Source organism: Embiotoca jacksoni, unplaced genomic scaffold (assembly GCF_022577435.1).
Source record: "Embiotoca jacksoni isolate LCO1_2020_lvr unplaced genomic scaffold, fEmbJac1.0.p SCAF_13, whole genome shotgun sequence".
In the NCBI taxonomy this organism is placed as follows: domain Eukaryota; kingdom Metazoa; phylum Chordata; class Actinopteri; family Embiotocidae; genus Embiotoca; species Embiotoca jacksoni.
Genome location: NW_027185263.1, coordinates 14,254,956 through 14,277,108, shown reverse-complemented (window position 1 = coordinate 14,277,108; position 22,153 = coordinate 14,254,956). Strand labels below are relative to the sequence as shown.

The window sequence follows — 22,153 nt, the reverse complement described above, 5'->3', positions numbered from 1 at the left end:
GAAAGTGGGGGATTTCACACAGAGAGTAGTGGGCTCTATCTGTTTCATCAGTGCTGCAGAAGCCCTGCACAGTTCTCATAATGATAAGCAGGAGGGTTGTAAAGACAAGCAAAGACACTGAAATGTTTGCTTTGATAAATATTGGGCACCATGATCATTTAAATTCTGCAACAACATCAAAAAGAAGAAACTAGGTTTGCCAATATGACTGAATCAAACAGTGAGGAGTGTGTGACTCTTAAAGATAAAAAGAAAAAATAACTACATATGTTCAACATTTGCACTGAAAAAGTATCTGGATTCATAGAGTGGTAAATCTTGTTAGATTTAAATGTTGACAGAAAACAAAGAGAAGCAGGTTCATCTAAGGTGGCACCTTTATTTGTTCTGGGGGATTAGAGATCACTGCTGCCCTCTTGTGTTACACAAATAAGCTGCACTGCCAAGAACATCTTTTGTATACTGTTAAATATTGTATGTAATAGCCAATGCACAAATTCAGACCTAGCAACTGATGTGTTTTTTTATAGTGCAAAGTATTTTCATGAATAATCCCAAAAATAGGAAGACTCAATCAAACTGCCATCAATGTGTTGACTCTTTACTACTCCTATGCCATTATGCATTGCCTCTTCATAACAATTACTGTGTTTAACAAGAGGACACCAGTCCTAACTTTAAAAGTCACCAAGTAAGTTGTAGATCAGAAAAAAGTTGTTCAGTGTCTGAATTCCCAACAGCAGACAATATTCATTGCTGAAAATGTTTTAAACTATTCCCGAATGGTGACACACTGCCATGAAGAAGATTGGTAGCCAGCTGGAGGGGATCACTGAAAATAATTTGGCAAGCTATTCTGCATAAGTGACTGGCAATTACAGTGCAGACAGGGAGTGTGAAGAGTGAACAAACATATAAAAAACAACAACAAAAATGCAGCACTACTGTCAGTGTTACTTTGCATTTTTCATCCTTTGTATGTTGTTGATTACTCTAATCTAATTAAATTCTATTGAAATGACATCTTTAGTTTGACTTTGTCACATTCGCACATCTCTGCAAATATGCCCACTGAGAGATAAAATAAAAAACATGAAGAGAATTCAAAATTGTGTCTTGTATTTGTACTTGGAAGAAGTCATCATCAAATTCACATGAATAAAGACTTGAAAAACATTGATAATTCCATCCTTGAAAAATCTGAGGAACTTCCATACTAAGGAATAAAATATGAGTAATATGTACTTAACCAAGCTTCAGCCTTTACATATGGCAGAAGTCTCTTTTTAAAATGAGGAGAGGGAGTGCCATCACTTTAAAGTGAGATAACAATCTCTTGCATTAGGTTTCATCACACAAATAGCTTCAGACAGAAACAAATCCTTGTGTTGTACGAGTACGGCTGCTCCCATTAGTCCTGGGATGCATTCTCATGGCGACACAAATGGTTGTCAAGATTTAGATTGAAACCAGATTGGTTTTTTTCTATTCTTGACCTGCAACAATCCAAAACATTTGACTCTGTTCATTTATATATTATAATCTATATCATAAAAAATATTCAATATCATTTAGTGAGGAAAAATGTGCTAAATCTAACATAGGTTCAGGTCTAATAGAAAATAAACCTGTCTCTCTTCACCAGCAGCCTGAAACTATAAAGGCAGGATAAATCTGTGGCAAGAAGTCCTGAATGATTTCAAGTGGTGAGTGTAATCTGTTCTAAAGCACAAACTTTTCTGTAATGCCCTATTTTTTTATTTTATTTTTTTTGGAGCTGTGGATCAGTGCAGCTAAGTCTAACAACATGTGCAAACACCTGTGCACCGTGCAACATCTTTTAAAGTGCAGATGCATAATTCAGTTATCTGGATTACATCTGTCTTGCATCACACAGAAGATGTTACCAGCAGTGAGATAATGCAGCCTTGACATCTGCCAGATTACATAAAGTGGTATTAAAACCCTTTCAGCTAATGAGGGTAATTTTTTTATCATCCCTCTTGTTTTTTCAGTGTGTGTGAGTGTAAAAATCAAGAATGAGCTTTTGCATATTTGTTACTGGTATGCGCTCTACTATGAATAACATTATCGATCTCAACCGCAGTAGAATGGCAAAACATTCAGAGAGTTAACAATCTTACCCTTGGTAGCGCCTGCAGCACCAAGATGGTAGATGGCCCCAAGGACGAGCCAGAGGGCCCGCTGCTCGTCAGCACTGATCCCTAGAACCTTCATGGCTGCTTGCAGCTTGGAAAACTGTTGGGAGGCCCGCTGCTTCTCCTCAGCCTGCCAGATTCATATAAAATATACTTCAGCTTTACACCTGCTAAAAGTCACATTTCTGTCTGTACAAACACAAGTCAATGCCCCATTAACAGGCAGCATTTACCTTGGTCTGTGGCATGATTCCAAATGTATTGTTTTCAGCGAAGTGGTTCAGGTGCAGCTCGGTCCTGGTGAAGAAATGAAAACAGCAGCAGAAGACATAAGGGCCCACGCCATTAGGACTAAGGGGGAAATTGGCAGCATTCTCCAAGAGCAGTAAAATATCAGTGCGATATATCTAGGTAATAAATCCAATGTAGAACTGTAGTGCATTGGGATTTTAATTGGCATGAGAGTATTAATCCTGACCTCAGGGAGCTTTCTACTCCCGCCATCAGATAGTAAAAGACATTAAAAGTGGACTCTCCCTCTGGTCTTCTTGTCACCCTCATCTTCTCCAGAAGCATGGTCTGCAGGGCCGCAGCGGAACAGGATATCAAAATGAGAGCAAAATAACGTTATGATCAGCAATACAAGTCAGCATGATAACAAAGTGAGAAGATCTAAGCCGGTTATTAAAACAGATGAAAGCAGGTATGCATTAGGAAGAGGTTCAGTAGTCAAGCACAAGCACACATAAATAAATGTTTATTTGCACCTGGATAGAGGCTGAGGTCACCAGGCCCGACTGGTCAAAGTCCAAGGAAACAATATGGGAGAAGCGGCTGGCATTCCCATTCATACAGGTGGAGGCGTTCCCAAAAGCCTCCAAAATCGAATACACCGCCTGCCATTTCTCAGCTACAGACAGTAAAGAAAAGAAAAGAACACATCAGAAACAACATGTACTCAATTTCAAGTCTTTTTATTTAGAGTGCATCATTTTCAACCTACTGGAAAAAGTTTTGTTGGTGCTTCCAGCTACAGTGACCAGATATTGGATGATGTGTTGACAGTTGGTGGTCTTGCCACTTCCACTCTTGCCCAGCAGGACAATGGACTGATCCTGGCGAGTGGTCAGGAGGTTCCTGTAGGCAGCCTGTGCCATGCTGTAAATGTGGGGGGCCGTCTCCTCCCTTTTGCAGCCCTTGAACATCTGCATCACCTGGAGAGAAAACAAAAACAAGAGAGGAGGTTCGATAGATCAGTTACTAAATATATATACGTCATGTGTTTTCTCTGCATTCATTAATGCTGCTCCATATGATACATTTCATTTTATGTTCAAGCTGCAAGCCTACCTTCTCCGAATACATCGAGGGGGCACTAATGGGGTTAATGACCACCATGTTGGGCCCAGCGTGGGTGTGCACCAGGTTACTGCCATAGCGCTGCCGCAGGGAGTGCATCACGCTCGACTCATTCAAATACTGCAGGGAGGCCAGGTCCTCCACGCGGTCAAACATCGGAGGGTTTGCCTGGAGTTCAAAGTCAGAGGCAGTCACTTACTCACCTGGAGTCATCCATAATTGATGGGGGTTCAGAGTTGATTTGATGATTAAATACCTTCTCTACATCATCTTCGTCCACATCCAATAAAGATCCATCACTCTCCAGGCGGATTTTCACCTTCCCCTCTGGCAGACTGCCTGTCTCTGTCTTCAGGAGAGTTGCTGTAGAAGTGTACAGGTAATTTATTGTGACACATGATCTCAACCACAGTGCAAAAGCTTCATTTTATCTTACATGCCTGATAATGTGTGGCAGTTGTATCTGTTTTAATATTGTCTGGGGTTTATTAAACCGTCATTCAACGTTGAAAACACAGTTAGTCTAATTACATACAGCCTGAGGTCCATTCAGATGCCCTCTTTTAACATATAAAATTTCAAAAGCATGTTTATGCTTTCAACACCCACTCCTATGGTTTTGCAATTAAATGTCACCCACAAACAGACATTCTGTACAAGCTCTGGCAGAAGTGGGAGTTAAGAATTAGCTTTAATATACTTTACAACTCACAACATGATGTTGCGATCATAAAACAGGCAGATATTTAAATGCAGAAGTTTACTAACCCAAGGAAAATCCATCCTTGTGGACAAGCCATACTTTTGCTGTGTTATACCAGGCTTTCTCTGCTGTTAGCTGCTCCTCGGTCTTAACCTGTTAAAATAGATCAACAATTAAAAAAGAGAGAAACCTTTATAAACATTTACTGAACATATCAAATTTAAAATAACCAGAAGGATCAAATTTATGAGATTTTCACCAACAAGTATTAATTTATAGTTCACATTCACATGAGATGAAGGGGAACTGAATTCATTGGTGGAGGGCTGCTTCCAGTGTGAAAACATGGGCTGTGTCATAATTCCCTTGTACGCTGTACTTAAGTTAGTACACTTACATGTTAGTATGCTAAACTTGTGTAGTCCGTGACTTTCGACAGGGCAGTGTTGTCTCAAATCGCACACGGCTATTTTGTACTTAATCAAAATGACAACAGAAACATTTGAAAGCATCACATGCCAAATTACGTGCCAGCTATGTGTAAACTTTTCACTTCAAAACGAACGTTCCTGTTTGGCACAAACAATAAACATACTGATGACCTCTAAGAGTATGGTGGTACTTGGTGAAAAATAAACACTTATGAGGACGTGTACAACTTGTATTTGTATAGTTTGGTATACAATATTAACTTAGCAGAAAAACAAATTCTGTAGCCTCTCCAATTTCCTAAAACGTCACCAAACACATCACAACTCATGAACTCTAAGCTTTTAGAAAATGTTGATGTTGGAGGTGGTGATTACCACAAGAGGAGGGCGTTCATATGAACTGTTTTTATGAACACGCTATATACAACCCCATTTTAAGGCAGCATCATAGTATGTTCCCATATTTGTCGGTTTGAATGCACACACACATAAAATAGCAAGTGAAAGTACATAAGTGCACGACCTGAGACAGAGTCATGTATGATTTTGTGAGAGCTGCTATGTTTAGTTCACCTACAGCATTTATGTCCATTACATCAGCAGCCCTCCACAGAAGAACTACAGTTCCCATGACTGCCTTTGAAATGCACTTTCCAGAGCTCCTTTCAGAGAGTGAACTCACTGAGTCTGCATTTAATATGTTCACAAAGAAGATGTCACACATGAGACAAGCGGGGGTTCATCACAACCAAGCACATCACATACACACCAAAAAAAATGACGTCCACAGAAAAAAATAGTTCTAAACACAGCAAACGGTTAAAACAGCTGAGGCATGTCGAGTGTTAAGAGAGAGTCATGCATGAAAACATAAAATTCAGATGAGTCATGCAGTCAAGCTACCATAACAAACACAAGCATAGCTGCAACAAAGCTGCATGTTTTTGTCTTTTTTCCTGTGAAATGTGGGGACGACACAACTTTACTCAGAGATACTTCAACAGGTCGGGATACAGTGGAAGTAAATCCAGGGCTTCCTGGGAGGAGAGATTGCCTCACTAACTACTGAACCATTCTCCCACACTCCTTGACTAGATTGTCACACACAAAAACCACAAGACAGACATCACTCTGAAACACAAGGGGGATGCGACCAGAATTACAACCAGTTGTAACCGTGGTCAGACCTTAGCTGCAGCTGAGTGTGCTGCCTGAAGGATGGCCACGGGGTCCTCAACAGGCTTGTACTGGAGAAGGGAAGGAGCACAAATCAGTATCTGTAGTGGTTTAATTCAACAGCTAAACATCACCATTCAACTGCAATTTCTGAATGCATGATCGAAACAGTGCAAAATATGGCCTAGTGATAGAAATGTAATAGCAGGTCACAGGTTATGTAATACAAAACACTGCAGGAAGGCCGACAGCAGTCCAACAACACCAGAAAACCAAACAACGAAACTAGTGACTCGTTCAAGTATAGCATAATTACAGTGTTAATGCATGCTTGAGTAAGCATTAGGAGGTGCATTAATGCATGAATCTGTGGGGGCAGATTGGCATATTATCAGTCACAGTTACCCATATCAGTTTCACACAGCAAGGTATAAACGCACCAGCAAATTTGACAAAAACAAAGTGATAGTCAATGCTAATGCTTATAGTAATGCTACCTACTCTTGAAACTCTCTTGCACTTGCCTGCACTTGAACTACTGTGCCTTTAAAATGCACATTACTTTATTTTATATTTTAACTCTATGCATTTCATTTATTTTCTATATTTTTAAATGTTCATTTATATCTCTTTTTATGTGAAACAATTCAAGTAATTTTCTTGCTGCCTTTCTTGTATGAAAGGTGCTATACAAATAAAGTTTATCATTCTTATTATTATTATTAATCAATGTATAGTGCTGCATAAACACAAAAGATCAACGTAATACAACATACAACTGTATCACTGCATGCAAAGTCAGAGATCCTGGAGTTTTACATGTCACAGATGCCCAAATGAAAGAAAATTTGTAAGTGCTAGGAATTTTAGAAGGTAGTTACTGCTGCATATGACTACAAACATGGTTGAGCTCTATATGCAGGGCTAAAGACCAAACACAACAATACCATTATACAACCGCATAGCACATTCAATCTATTGTAAATTAAATGTAGAACTACTTTGATAAATCTTGTCGAGACCTCAAAAGAACCCGAAACCAAACTCTTGTAACCACTTGTTAACGTCACATTAGCACATTCCAGGCCCATGCTTGAACCCAAAAAGCAGCGTGGGAACAAAGACAAGCAGACAGGCACACACAAAGTAGGGCAGCGAGGAGTCAGTGGAAGAGAATAAGCTTAAACTCCAGCACCACGCAGCCGGGGGAGTGCGACAAACCGTCGGTCGAGCAGGCTGCGCCTGAAAGGATTTGCGGCCTCTGGCACGCTAGCCATGCAAATAGCAGAGAGGACAGCGGCAAGTTCAGGATCCAGTGACCCACAGAAAAGCAAAGGTAGAGACACAGGACTTGAATTGTATAACAACAGGAGATCAAAGCAAGGAATAAAAGGGATAAAAAAAACAAAAAAAGTGCATGTCTGTGCTCTAGACCTTGAGAACAAGTAAAGATTCACTGCCATAAAATCCAACACTGCCAAAATAATCACACGATGCCAAAGTACAGTATCATACAGCAGGTACTTCTCTGCACCTGATAATTATGCTACAGAATGAATGCAAAGAAGGCAACGAGCCAGAAACGCTGAGCCAAAGCTGGCCATCTGCAAGAGTAAAAGGCGTCATGCTGTTTTCTTTTCTGAGACAAAAGTGTGTCACAAATCAACCACGTAGCATTCAATCCAGAAAGCACTAATGGTTTCAACATTGGAGATGAAAAGATATGCTTGTACAAGTGCAGCTCTTACTGCCAAGAAATCCTCTGTGTTCTCCTGAACTAAATCTAAAGGAAATCTCCATAACTTATGAGTCTAGACGTAATCGCTCTGGTCTCAAAGTTTCAGATTTCACACTACGTAGCCAATAATGTAAGGGGACTCCTGTAACTGGAGCCCTCTTGGCAGTGGGACTGTTTGAAACAGCCCAGTGAGGAGCTAGGTATTTTTGGGGGGGGACAAATTTCCCTTTACATGGCACGGCAGACGCAAACCAAACAAGCTCTGGCGGAGAAAAGTTACATCATTGATATCGACAGTGAAGATCCTCTTCACACGCTTATAGTCTTCCTCAGAGGGAATCAGCTCTGGAACCTGCAAGTGCATAGCAGGACGAGCAACAGCAAAAAAACGGAGCCTTTTTTATGATTGTCCACTTTAGCGAGACTGAAAACTGAGCGTGCACATAGAATTATGTCACGAAAAAAAAAATGTCTCGTGCTTTTGAATGTGAGAAACACACTGCTACGTGTACCTCTGGGGCGATATGAACACACACCTGTTCGCTGGGTGCAGACTGGGGCAGTGCAACAGGGGACGGTTTACCATTGGGCGCCACAGGGGGGGAAGATGTCTCCTTTACCTTTACATAATGTATGTAAATACCCACAAACACACACACACAAACATGCACACACAAGTTGGAATCAACATGATGATGATGTTGAGGATGACAATTGTGTTTTAGCTTGTTGTATTTTTCTTTTAGATACAATTTTACACATGTGGAAACTGAACACTTCACGGGATTGTTTCTTGCTACTTATCTGATTTTCCAGTTAATTCAATCAGGAAATGAATAAGAGAAAATGACTATTAAAGAAAATTGGATCATTAAGCACTGCAGCAAAAGAATAATGGTTCAAGGCTTTTGTTTGTCAGCACTTATTTAAGCAACAATCTGCTGCAAATTTCTTGAGAGTAATTAAAGAATGAATCACTGACTGAGACACTTTGCAGGGAGTCGGAGAGGAGCACCTGAAATTAAACCATCAAAAGTTCGATGACATTGTTCTGTAATTGTACAAAGCTGTGGCACTTGGATCGATAAATATCTAGTTTAGTTTTCATATCTGCTGCTGTTTGCATCAAAGTTATATTTGAAGTTGAGGTGGTGCTGTTAAAAACCTTTTTTAATCACAAAAAAATCATTACCTCTCATTCTTCTTTGTTTTTTACCTTTATACAGCAGTAAGTGTTTGTAGGGCTGTTACATGGCTAGTATAAATTTCACTTTAAAAAAGTTAGACCTCAACAAACTTTCACACAAAGCCTAAAGATGAAAACACATGTCAAACTGGGATAATGTAGTTGCCACCGATAGTAATGCTGAGGTCTGCCAGTGTCACAACACAAAAATTGAAAAGTGAAATCACTAGACAGAACAAACTTCCAGAGATGCTTAGTCACAGAAACATTTCTAAGTTTGTTCTTGGCCTTAGTATTTGAGAACAAAATCTCTCCTTAGAGCAGTTAAAAATCCAATATCCTTAAGCAAAAATACAAAGTGCATATCTCCAAAATCAAATCCTTCGCTCCACAGCCAAATACCCAACTGTTCCCCAGATTTCATGGACATCTGCTGATAACATTTTCAGATGACCTGCTGACAGACAGATTGCCAAAGAAACAGGGGCATTAACATGACCTTGTCTGAAGTACAGACTGAAATAGGAACTATATAAATATTTAGAACTGCTGCAAAATAAAATCACTGATAAATATTTAGAAAAATTAAGCTTTCAATGATTTATGTTCCTGCTTCAAGGTTGATATATGAGCAACAAGAATTATAAGGAAATTAATGTTAAATTACTTTAGTCTATGAGGGTATATCATCTGAACTATTCCTGTTTCTTTAAACAGCATCCCAAAAAGATTCTCCTCGCCCCAGCCTTGGTGGTCTACAGCAGACCGAGCAAGACTTCCAGTCTCTGCCTGCAGAAAGTGACAGTAATGAGTCACAGCTCAGCGCTCAAAGACTCCAACTGACCGGACTACCAGAGCACAGGCCATGAGCACACCCTCATACCCACTGATGAAGTGTAATCATGAGCCCCCACATGCACCGCGCTTCCCTTCACTTATTCAGGGTGGCTTCATTATAACAACTTTTTGGAAGAAGACGAGGCTAACTTCTACTTTGGGGAAAATGTAAGGGGTTCAATTCATTCTGCTAATAACAAAGATTAGCTGTAGCCTAATTATAATGCACGTATCATCCGTATTTCAAGGCAAATCAAGTTGTTGTTTGAGCAAGTTGCATATTATTGGAGAGTAATGTCTGTGTTATGGTGAAAAGGCATGCTCCACCCAGAAGTTTAGTAGCAAACTTTTTTCACTCAGTACCTCCGGTTTCTTCACAGCGAGCAGACGAGGTTTTGGGATGAACCCTGCTGGAGGAGCCAAGGGATCGGTCCTTGCGACGGGGATGAATCCCGGAGGTCTTGCCAGGGGATTCTGTTTTGGGGGCACCGGGCTAGATTTTCTGGCAGGGATGAAACCAGTTGGAGGAGTCAGTAGATTCTGTTTGGGCGCAGGGATGAAACCAGTAGGTGGGGCCAAAGGGTTGGGTTTGGGTGGAGGGAGGAACCCAACTGGAGGTGTGAGGGGGTTTAACTTTGGTGGTGCAGGGTTTGGAGCTGTAGTAGAGGGCAGAGTTGTGGCCTCCTCTGGTTTTTCCACAGCAGGTTTTTCCTCTTTTTCCTCCACCTTTCCTTTCTCCTCTTCCTGCTTCACCTCCTCTTTCATGTCGTCTTTGCGGTCCTGGGTGCGGGTGCGAGGCCGGTGTTCCTTGGTTCTCCCTCTGCCCATTAAACTAGTCAGGCCCATGGATATATCATCTTTTTCAACCCCAGCAGCTCGGGATTTTTTGAGCACAGACTCTGCAGCAGGTGCAGAAACCGTGGGCGGGTTCTGCTCCTCCGCCGCAGCAGGAACCACACGTCTGACGACTCTTCTCACAACCTTCACCACCTTTTTAGCGCTAGAACTCTGCTCCTCCCCCGGGCTGTCTGGACCCCCCATGGCAATGTTGTTATTGGACTCTCCTGCTGGTGATGTTGTTGACTGTGGACCACTTCCTGTGTCCAGCCCAGGTTTAGTGACTGCCTGAGGCTGACCACTATCTACATCAGACTGGATACAAACAGAGCAAGGTCGACAATCGGGGAGATTATTTCCATGGCTGACACAGACAGGCTGTCAAAGACAAACGGCAGGTTCTGGGCTCAAAAACTCTCCAGAGATGATTATTCTGAAATGGATTTTTATAATGTATTCTCATTTGTGAATTTTAAAACCCTCACTCAGACTAGTACATGCAACCAGGCCATTTGAATTAATATCCTCATTCAGTTTTAACTTTGAAACCTACTCACCTCCTGTACGTTTCTGTAACTCAATTTCTATATTTTTCTTAATTGTGATGGGTTTGAAGTGAGTGTAGCTTAATTAGTAAGAAAAAAAAGAACCAAAATTCTCAAGTTGTGCCCGATATGGTTTCAATCAAAAATAAAATAGCACCTTGTAGACTCTTTGAACAGTCGCTTCACATGCACAAGGATGCACATCCACATCGTGCTATTGATTTAATGCAAAATAAGACAGTTGGTGGTAGTGCTGCAATGAGTAATTAATTAATAACTCTCTTCGTAATCAATTAATCGTTTTGAGTCCTTTTAAATGAGAAAAATACTACAATTAACTGATTTCATCCTCTTCAATATAATGATAATAAAGTGAACATCTTTTGGTTGTGGACTGTTGCTCGAGACAAAACAAGATGTTTTAGGCATAATTTGGGCCTTGGAAAACACTGGTCAAACAGCTTTTCACTATTTTTTTACATTTAAAGACCAAACAGCTTGATGGTGAAAATAATAGTCAGAATGAAAATAATTGTTAGCTCGCAAGCAAATGTCCATAAGACATTTGTTAAACCTCAAGGATACACACATAAAAAGAGAGAACTCCACAAGACACTTTTAAAACTGTGTACTCTCCAACTGTTTGTGTCACTGGCCCTCATTATTATTTTTAAATTGTTCAATTTCTACAACTAAAATTGGACAATATTGATTATGAAGACACTCAACTGAGAACAACTGTTCTTAGTCACACTCATGCGGTTATCATGTTCTCTAAACAGTAGCTGTCTTCCAAAATAAACATCCTCTCGAGCCCAATCAGCCTAATTAATAATTAAGAAATGTGTTTGCCATCTCCTACTCCAAAATTCAATAGCTGACTAACTCACCATCTTATGAAACACCACAATAATGATTAGTAGCTGAATCGGTTCCAACACACAGAAACTGTTTGCACCATGTGAGTAACTGTCCAAACGCATGCAGCTGAAAAAACACTTACATCTGGCTTGTTTTCAACTTTAACCTACACAAGAGGAAGCAACACAAAGACAATCAAACCGCACATTCAGACCACAGCTTAACATAAAGAAACATTTCACAAATTCAACAAACAACAAGATACAGATATGAACTGAAAGGCAAGAAAAAAACAACAACACTGAAGCGAGACTTCCCTTTTGCTCCCAGAAAGAAAAACGGGATTTGTACGCCATGGTGACAGGTCAGAAGTCATGGATTAAGCTGGACGACGTGAACAATAAATGTGTAGAATGATGAGAGGAGAGGGGAAAAAACAGAGAGACAGCCGGAGAGAGGAGGATGTGCTGCGCTGAGCGATGAAGAATGGGAATTTTAGAGGTGAGCGGTGGGGTGCTGTGAACTTGTTGTCTGCACACAAACAGGTCATACACCAACAGGGCAGTGGGACCATGCAGCACTGAGGATAAGAACACAGGAACACGTTATGAAATGAAAGGGTTGCTCTCTTCACAGGGCAACACACAAGAGGAAAACATAAAGATCTAACAACAAGACAAGACTGAAAGTGTGTACCCAGGGACTGTTGTATTATTTGTCACATGTGAGCCTCACTCAAAATCAGTTACTAAAACTGTGTATGAAGAACTTAAGTTCAGTCACCACACTAAAATAATTACATACAGTAAGAGGCATGTTTCATCAATGAGGAAACCTAAAGTATATGACCTTGACACAACAGCAAAACACATTAAAGCAAGCAAAAAATTATCAAAATCACTGACAAAAGAATGAAACATACCAGAGACTTTCAAACTTTCACATCACTTCATGACCACAGAAACATGCAACTTTCAAAACTTTGTCGAAAGTTCACAACTTTTCATTAACTATTTAAACTAAAATTTGGCCTTTTACTCATTGAGCAAAAATGAGCGGCGCAGTAACATGTTTCACCATCTCCAGCTCTGCTTTCATCAGAGTCCACTGCTCCTATAAATAGTTTCAGCAGCAAAGGAGGCCATTCTGAGACGCCATCAGAGTCCTAATGGAAGTGCTAAGCAGAGCATGTACACCCTGAGCAGATCCCACCACTAGCCACACACACACAGTCCACCAGAGGCTCGAGCCCATTACCTTCTCTCTGGGCCTGGTTAACCTTCCAATCTTCACTCCGTCAGTGGAGCAGTGCAAATCAGGGCCAACGTACGGTAAGATTTGGGTCTGCTGAGAGCACGCGTTCACCAGCCCGACCAACCTCGAGGGCGGGGTCAGAGGCAACACAGAGCAGTAAAGCTGTGGTCTGAGGAGTGCATGGGGGGGTAATGTGAGAGGAGCCAGGCAGGGAGATAGAAGAGGGACAGCTGCTGAAGTACAGAGGGGCTATAAATAGGGTTTTGCACAACCACATCAATTGCCACAGCCACTTCTCCCTGCCACTTTCCTCTCCTGGTGACAGGGAAATAAAAAAAGGAGACTCCCTCAGCTCACTGCTGTACCAACTTTAAATGCCTTACCAGCAAAGTAATGATCCTTTTCCAATACCACATGCATATAAGCACCATAATGCAATTGAGAACCTAAAAGATGGTACAACCCAAAAGTTAATAACAGTCTATATGCGGCTAATGCACATTTTAATATAGATAAACAAGCAGAGATACACGTATAAAAGTGTATGTACACTACTAGTATCAATCTGTTTAATGAGGCCTCACGATGGCTTTAATATTTGTGAAAGGCAAGTTCCTCAACACACCTTGTACACCACAAGAGGGAGCTGTACACCAGTGAATTTGATTTCTCATTTCACAGAGGGTTCTGCTTTGGTATACTATTGACCTAAATTCAAGATGTTGCATTGTTTGAAAGCAAAACCCGATTAGAGTGTGACAACAATCGGTGGTTGTAAACACCATAAATAACACTCACTGTATGTTCTGTATCTGTCGTAAAGTGTAGAGCTAAGGTTATAAAGTGAGACACAGATTTAAAATCACACAGCTCTCCCAATCTAAAGTAAATCTTTCTTGACATTTAAAAAGAGCCACGTGTCGAAACTGCATTGCTGTAAAACCAGTTGGGTAAAAACACTTATGAGGGTGAGTTGCCTGGAGGTAGGCATTCAGCTCAGTGGTGCCTTGGAGAGCAGTCACACAAGAAAAAACACGGAAATGTAGCAACAGGCTTGACTGGACAAGGATGAGCTAATCCAATCTTGGCACATTCTTTTCCTCTTCAGGAACTCAAAGGCAGTTTCATTTACCAAACAGCCAGCTCATGTGTACAGAACAAAGTGCAGAGTGATAGCGATTGTGTGTCTTTGGAGTAAACTCATTCTGAATCATCAGAACTGTAATTGTAATGTTAAGTGATATTTAAAGTCCAAAAATAGAGCCATCCTGTGTCTTTACAAGCATTTTTTTTCCTAATACTAAGCTCAGAGGTTAACATACTAGCGCTCAGCAAGATCCAGTCAAACACTCAGGCTGGCTGGAACTATGTAGCACAGACTGCTAATCCCTAGAGTCTGTTACTGGGACACAGCAATGTGTCGACTGTTTGTCCACACATGGTTAGTGCAGACCAAAGATTAAGGACCCGATACACATACAGACACTGCTGATTTTGACCCAGTTAATTCCTTCAATACTATGAAATCTGTTTGAATCCTGTGATAAATTCATTTATAGCACAAACTGCAGTTCAATACCAAATTTGAATAATTCTGTATATTATTTTACATAGGACAAATGTGCTATATAGAAATAATCGTAGAGCATTAACTCCTTTTAGTTTTTTAATCATGAAATATCTGATGATTATTGATTTAAAAAAAAAAAATTCTATAGTATGTACACCAAGAAAGGAAGTCAGAAATCGAACGAGACATTTGACCAGTGTCCATGCCAGAAATGAATCATGGGACGTCCTCTCAAAATCCCAGGATGTGACCCAGATTTGAATCGGTGACAGTAAATGAGCCTGAAAATCAGAAGTTTTCTGTGAAAGTAGGACATGTGAACATGCAGGAGAAGCAAATGTATTCTCAGGTGTGATCTCACCTGTAGGTCTGAGGAGGTAACAGAAGGTAAAAAGGGTCTGATATAACAGACAAAAATGACTTCCAAAATTAAACAAACAGCACATCACAAACAGTGATGCCAACTGATTTCAAAGTGTGAAATCTGAGCATATTTTTTTATGGTAAATTGGCTTGTGGTGACACTAATAAAATTAATACAAAACAAACTAAAGGGGCACTCTGAGAACATGGACCTCTGCCAAGCCCACTCTTGTGTAATATGCAATATCTCAGGCCATGTTACAATTGTTCCAGTTTTCCTCTATGAAATCACTGTCTACAAGTGCTCCATAATGACTGCTGCTGTATTAATTTTGAGAAAAAAATGTGTCACAGAGGATTACTAATGCACATGAATGTAGATTTTGATACAGAGTCACTGCATTTCTAGAATCGCTCGTGGTGTAACTGTTGAACTTTTATTGCCATCAACTGGATTTTAAGATGTATGGCATTTATTAGGCCAAATGTTGCATCTCGCATTGTCAATGAAAGTTAAAAAATAATGAATGCATCCACCGCTTAGTGATCCAGATCCGCCACAAAATATAATCGGTTCTTCCGCTGCCCATGTTAGATCCTTCCAACATGGAAGGGAAATTGGGCCAGTAGTTTGTCTGTAATCCATCTGAAAGTCAAACAGACTGACAAACAAAATCACACTGATAACATAACCTCCTTGGTAGAGGTTATAATGATGATCAATTAAAACATGGCTTCCTTATGGCTGACATGATGAGGGTGTGTCTGAAAAGTGTTAATATATCATTAACTGACCGAGATGACATCAGTGACACACCCAAGAAAGCCAAGTATCTGCCTTACAATGTCAGACTGCAGTCAAGACACTCTGGTTTGTGTCACTGTTTGTTCCAGGGTAAAAAAAAAAAAAAAAAAAAGTATCAAGTTATCAAAATTATGTACATTTAAATCAATCATAAAGAATGTCAGGAAGGACAAATGACATCTTTGCCTATGTCATGGACCAAACAGCTTTATTCTTGAAAGCCCCGCCTCTTTGTAATCCATGCCTGTGCTAATACGCTCTGCTACTGAAGCATCTCCCCACTGAAAATGGGGATGATGTAATTTAAATGGGCAGCTTGGAGAGGAGATTACACCATTTGATCATTTTTGAATGAAAAAATTGTGTCTGCACCGCAGAAAGACGGGGAGTGTTTGGGATGACAGATAAGTGGTGCAGGGATATTAGATAAAACATTTGGCAACATCAGGGTCAACCACAGGCCACTGTGACATTTAGGCCCGAGGTCTTTTTAAATAGAGACAAGTAAAATTAGCTGCTGAAACTAAAAAAAATTACAATACTAAAGAGGAGTTCAATTATAACATATTCTTGCCGAAGTTTTGGTAAGCAGTCATTATTATATATATGAATGTAATTTTTTTTCGGATGGACCCGTCAGACTTTTTTTTTTAGTACCATCTCTAAACAATAACAATATTAAGCAAGTCATCCAAATAGACTCAACAAACACAATAACAACAAAGTGGTGTGATGTTTACAAAGAAACTATCAGTTCAACAGACATCAGTTCCAATTTTATTTCAAGTATAAGGGGCTTTTTTTTTTTTGCTTGATTTAATATTGACTTCAACCAATGGATTTACTTCAACCAGCAGGAAAATTGAAAATTGTCATCAGTACAATAGCACTGACCTTCTCTTCAAAATGTCTGAAAGACATCTGAAAGCAGACAGACCTTCTTGCACAGTACCCACCTGCTCATATACAGTGCAGCAGGATTGCCTTATCTAACCGAAGCAGATGGATGGTACTCTTTTAGCACTTTGTTAAGACACTCAGGATTAATCGATGCTTCAAATCTTTTCCCTGTTAAAACCAAAGACAGAAATCCCAGCAAACATTCAAAGAGCAGATAAGAGTCTGAGATATTTATTGACAAATTCTGAGGTCAAGGGTCTGAGGTTGTTCAATTTTGGTGCAGAGTAAACAGAGGCACATTTAAAGTTATTTCTCTCTTAACAAGGGGTCCACTGCCGTCACTTTGAACAGGAAATGTGCAAATCTTCAAAATTATATTAATTTAGTGCTAGACACATTTACATTGGGGAGGAGATCCCTTCCTGGTGTGTAAAGGCAAAGGGGCATATTATGCAGCCGAAAGCAAACCATCTGACGGCTGAAATCAGAAACCATACAATAACACAACTGAAAGAAAAAACAGAAAGCAGACCACAGGACAGCAGGTGTTTAGCTGACACCAATCCAATCCAAGCAGTATTTGTTCAGTAACAGGCTCATTATTATTGTATTGGCACTGCGGTAACAAAGATCCTCACTGGTTGCTTGGCAACATCACAGGGATGACAAGACTCCCCAAAGTCACTGCCCCCTAGCCAAGAAATAGACCCCTGCAAAACCACAACTTGCCCTCTTTAAAGCTTAGATACATATATATGTAATTTGTTCTTGAGATTTAGTGGGGATGACAGGTGGATTTTTTTTTTTTTTTTTTTTTTTTTTTTTTTTACCTTTAAACAAAACCAAACTTCCCCATGCTTCCAGTTTTCATGCGAAGCTAAGATAACATCTCCTGGCTATGGCTTCATATTAAATGAATAGGCACTGTATTGCTTTAAATACATTCAGCCAATATGCAAAACACTGTACTGTAACTTCATGCATCCTGTATGATATATAACTGTGTTGCAGAGCTCTAGACTTTTCACATCTTATTATAACTACCTATAAATAGTGCTGTTGGTTCTAGGTCAGCCTCACATACAGATTTTCTGATTTTTCGAATGGCCTGTCTCATAATTATCACCAAGATTGGTTGAATGTGGGACAAAGTAGGACAGGGAGACACACATCTTCTCTAGGGAAGCAAATGAATGGTGTCTATGGCTGTGTACACATTCATTCCCACAGTTCTATCTAATGTACTCTATTATCATTTAATAACTCTGCTACATGGGATTCTGAATAAATATGCACCTGACAACTGGCCCAATGTGGTGCTGTCAAAAGAAATGTATTTTACTGATTGAAATATCTGTCTCAATAATAGGCACGTCATCTTATTTTATTTAATGTACCAGAATGATACAATACACACTAAAATGTACCGAAGATAAGGCTGTTCAAATGGCAAAAATGCCATGTCATGATATTTTATTAATTTCCAAGATCAGAGATATCCAACACTATCTAGATTTTTCAGCTTTGAAATAAAATTACACAAGTGTGACCATCTATTTATTGTGCATGTAAGTCTATTCTTGTAGTGTAACTAATATCCCAGCAGCACCAAAAATGACTGATGTCCCTTAATTAACCACATACTGGCCAAATTTATCTTACCCACTGTCTAAACTCCACTGCCACAACATCAACAACAAGCATTCAGGTGTTTGTTGTGCCGGTTTGTGAACAGTTCAAAATTTGATGCTCCTCTACTTGTTGCACATGATTATCCGGGTGAAAAGAATTGAATGGGCGGCCAGCCAAGTCTCACAAGACCATATGGCCGAGGAGCTGTGGCGACGTTTGGGCCGTTGTTTCCTTCAGCGTCCCATTGTTTGGTGTCAAAGGACTAGGGGGGTTGGTGGGAGGGGGATTATATGTACACCGACCAGAAACACATTCTCTCTTTCAAAACACACACACACAGACACGCCCCCCAAACATACGAGCACAAAATCACATTATGGGTGTTAATACAGTTCCACCCATTATCCACACATATCTTTAATTCACTATGTGTGGATGCAGAACTACATACTTCACCGAAGAAAATACCCAAATGAGCAAAAAAAAAATTGTTTTTTGTTGTAACTTTAGATAGTGATCATTTTTAAGCCAAGTGTACACGTATTTTAAAACACCAGAAGCATCCAACCACAGCCAACTAACCATCAGTATTTTGATATATATGTTCTTATAGGTCAGTCCAATATCACAGCAAATACACCCGTCAGTCCACCAGAGGATACCGTGTCAGTGTCACATTATACTTCTATTTATGACCAGGGTTGAAGAAAGAGGTCATGTGATGATGTACAAACAGTGATAAAGTCCTGGACGTCCAATGTTTGAGTCCTTAAGATGTAGATTTCTATAAATTACCAAAAGTATGTTTTTTTACATAATGTGACATATTTAAATTACACATTAAATAACTTACATGACCTATGCAACCCTGCTTTCCCCTAACCCCTTTTTGTACCGAACATTAATAACATTAATAGTGATCTTTACCTGAATCTAACCAAGTGTTTTTTGGTGTCTACACTTAAGACACCCTACTTTTCAATCCAAACAAAATTTCAAGCAAAATGTGACACTGACACGGTATCGTGTAGAGGACTGATGGCTGTATTACACGCCTTGATGTAGTACCGGGTTGTAAATGGGTGAAACTAATGTGATGGGAAAGAGTAACTGAATATTAGTAAATGTGGAATTTGTTTTTGCACGCTTTAATCTGTTTACACAGTAGACTGAGCAAGATTCAGCAGTACTACTTACATCAAAGATGTCTCTGTTCGGGCCTTGAGTCGTCCTCAGCCAACTTTGGTTCAACTCACTAAGCTCCAAAATGGGCTGCACCTTTAGCCGGACTGACTCTCCAGACTGACGGATCATTTCCACGATTTCATCCCTGCTTTTGTTCTCCACATTGATCCCATTGATTTCCACGAGCCTATCTCCTGGCACCAGGCCCAGAGCCCGGTCCTTGGTCCCAGCCCCTGGTTCGGCGAAGTGCACCACACGCCGCCACACTCCTCCATCAGGCTGCCTGTCAAGCATGGTGGTCCTACGCAAAGAGAAGCCGAAATCCCCAGTGTTGCGCCGCTGTAGCTCAAGTTCTCTTGGATCTGGTGCTGGCGGAGCAACGAGCGCAGGCAACTGTAGGTCTGCACCAGGGAAGGTCTTCTCCACCATGTCAGGAATGTGATCCACGATGGTGCCTTTTGGGTTGGGGTCAGACGTTGAGAAAGATGTATTCCAGTTCTGCCCGGAAACGTTTGATACCTCCAAAGCATGCTCCTCTTTGATACTCTGGGAAAAGGTTACTTGCTTCTGGCCCACCACCAAATTCAACTTGGCCAGTTCTCCAAACTTGGCTGCTCGCTCCTTTACAGAGCTGCATTGAAGTTCCAGGTCATTTCCTTTTACATCTTCACCCGAGGTATTTGCGCTTATTTGCCCCACATCCTGCCCCAGGGTGTTGTGAAGGCGCTCGGCCTCCAGGTCGGTCAGGCAGAGCTCCGTGGTGCTGGCCACCTTGATTGGGATAGGGCTAGAGATCTCCAACTTGCTCTTAGAGTCCCTCTTTGAGCTCCCTCGATTAAGGTGGAAAAAGCCTCTTCGTATGCTCATCTCTTCGAGGCTCTTTAACTCTGACTGGGACATACGTTCTTTCTTCTCCTTTTTGTCTTTCTTTTCTTTCTTGCTCAAGTCCTTCTCCTTCTCCTTGTCTTTCTTAATTCGGTGAAACATATTTGAACGTTTACCAGTAATTTACCAGTTTGATTGGTTTACAATAATAAACTGTCAGTTTCATATATATATATTATTATGAAAGAGTCTCATGAAAGTCTTGGAAAGCCTCTACAGTGAGCACGGATAACTTGTGATGTCATCTGTAGGAAAAAAACAAAAAACTTTAATGAAATCACAATACTTTACAACAGTTCTGTTAACAGTGTTAATCAGAGATAGACTGAGAAACTGACAAGTTGATTATTGGCTAATATTGTCTAATCTGTAATTGCATACAAAGTATTTGGAGAGATGCAGCTTTTTATCCAAAGTTGAGCCTTGCTTTGATTACTTCCCAATTAATATATTTTTATTGGTTATAATATTGGCAAAATAATAACAATAAAATACACAATAACCCACTGCTTATGTTGACATTTTCACAGTCTAAAACGTCCATAAGTTGAACTATATGTCTAATGTTCTTCCTACATCGTAGGTTTGGACAACATGAGCGCATTTGATCAAATACTGTATTGCATGACACCACGTTATGACACCTCATCTCAACTTTCTGATCATTTTAATTTCACAAATATTTTTCACCACCAAAAATATATACATACAATCCATTCAAATCAAAAGAAAAGTGTACAGTCTACTGTGTCAGCAGTGTTTACTGTCAGGGAACTGACATCACCTATTGATTTATTACCGTGTCAACAAACGCATTGACCTGCAAATACTTTACATACTGTAGTATGTAATATGTATTCTCTAGGTCCTATACACTGACACATCTGTGGCACAATTCATCTAAAGTTGCCCTACATACAGGCACTGTTTGGAGGACCTTCTCATTCTTGCTTTCGGCATCACAATAAAGTGGTGAAGAAAATATGAACATTTGTGCACGAGCATGAACAGCCTACAACCCTGCTTTGTTATTGTGAAGCCATAAACAGTAAATTCGCACTTAATCTACACTTAATCACATCTCCTGACGTCTGACAGGCTGTGAAATAACCTTGAGCAATTGCAATTTTACAATTAGGTAAACATTCTGATGGTGATTTTTCACAGGAAAAAAAGAGTTTACCAGCTTTACTGAACTTACTGTACACTGTGTATAGTACGTCTACGTCGTCGCTATGACAAATCCACAGCTTGGCCATAATGCTCTCCCTTTAAGCTGCTTTGCCCTCATTCTCTAGCACCGTTGGCCTCAGGGAACACTTTCAGCAGGGAGTCTAAATATGTCATTCGTGAAAAGTAACGGAGTAAATGCCTTTATAAGATATAAGAATGACCTACCTGTAATTGTCCCAAATTGACAGCGCTGTTGCCTTACTGGAAGTTTTCGGCATTTTTCTTCCTTGGAATTGACAGTAGGTGCGAGAAATGTACTGGTGATGCTTTCAAATGCCTCCCGTAAGCTCCGACTTCCGACTACTATGATCTGATATAAGCGACCTTCTGCCTATAGGAGTACAATAACCTTGTCTTTGTGTTATAATTAAAAAATTAAAAAAAAGAGAGAGAGTGAGAGGTTTGTTATACAATATGTTACTCAGCAAAAGAATAAACTATAATCAAATTTAAAAAATGTTTAATAATAGGCTATATATGGCTATTGCCCATAA

At 40.1% G+C, this 22,153-nt stretch overlaps 1 protein-coding gene across 3 annotated transcripts in view; it reads right to left on the bottom strand.

The window, feature by feature from the left end:
- LOC138196603 (unconventional myosin-XVIIIa-like) overlaps positions 1–13,208 on the bottom strand; it is a 52,654-nt gene extending 39,446 nt beyond the window's left edge. Inside the window, exons 1-15 of one of the 3 annotated variants that reach the window (XM_069146814.1) lie at positions 13,090–13,169; positions 12,152–12,412; positions 11,975–12,000; positions 9,953–10,741; positions 8,103–8,186; positions 7,847–7,918; positions 5,840–5,899; positions 4,287–4,374; positions 3,775–3,881; positions 3,510–3,686; positions 3,163–3,373; positions 2,927–3,069; positions 2,638–2,738; positions 2,393–2,456; positions 2,145–2,289 (exon numbers count right to left, since the gene is read on the bottom strand). In XM_069146814.1, the coding sequence (XP_069002915.1) occupies positions 2,145–2,289; positions 2,393–2,456; positions 2,638–2,738; positions 2,927–3,069; positions 3,163–3,373; positions 3,510–3,686; positions 3,775–3,881; positions 4,287–4,374; positions 5,840–5,899; positions 7,847–7,918; positions 8,103–8,186; positions 9,953–10,741; positions 11,975–12,000; positions 12,152–12,188 (2,104 nt within the window). In that variant the 5' untranslated portion in view covers positions 12,189–12,412; positions 13,090–13,169. Of the gene's footprint in view, positions 1–2,144; positions 2,290–2,392; positions 2,457–2,637; positions 2,739–2,926; positions 3,070–3,162; positions 3,374–3,509; positions 3,687–3,774; positions 3,882–4,286; positions 4,375–5,839; positions 5,900–7,846; positions 7,919–8,102; positions 8,187–9,952; positions 10,742–11,974; positions 12,001–12,151; positions 12,413–13,089 lie in introns of all 3 variants that reach the window. The other 2 variants (XM_069146816.1, XM_069146815.1) reach the window with 2 other exon arrangements.
- Positions 13,209–22,153: the final 8,945 nt, after the last annotated feature.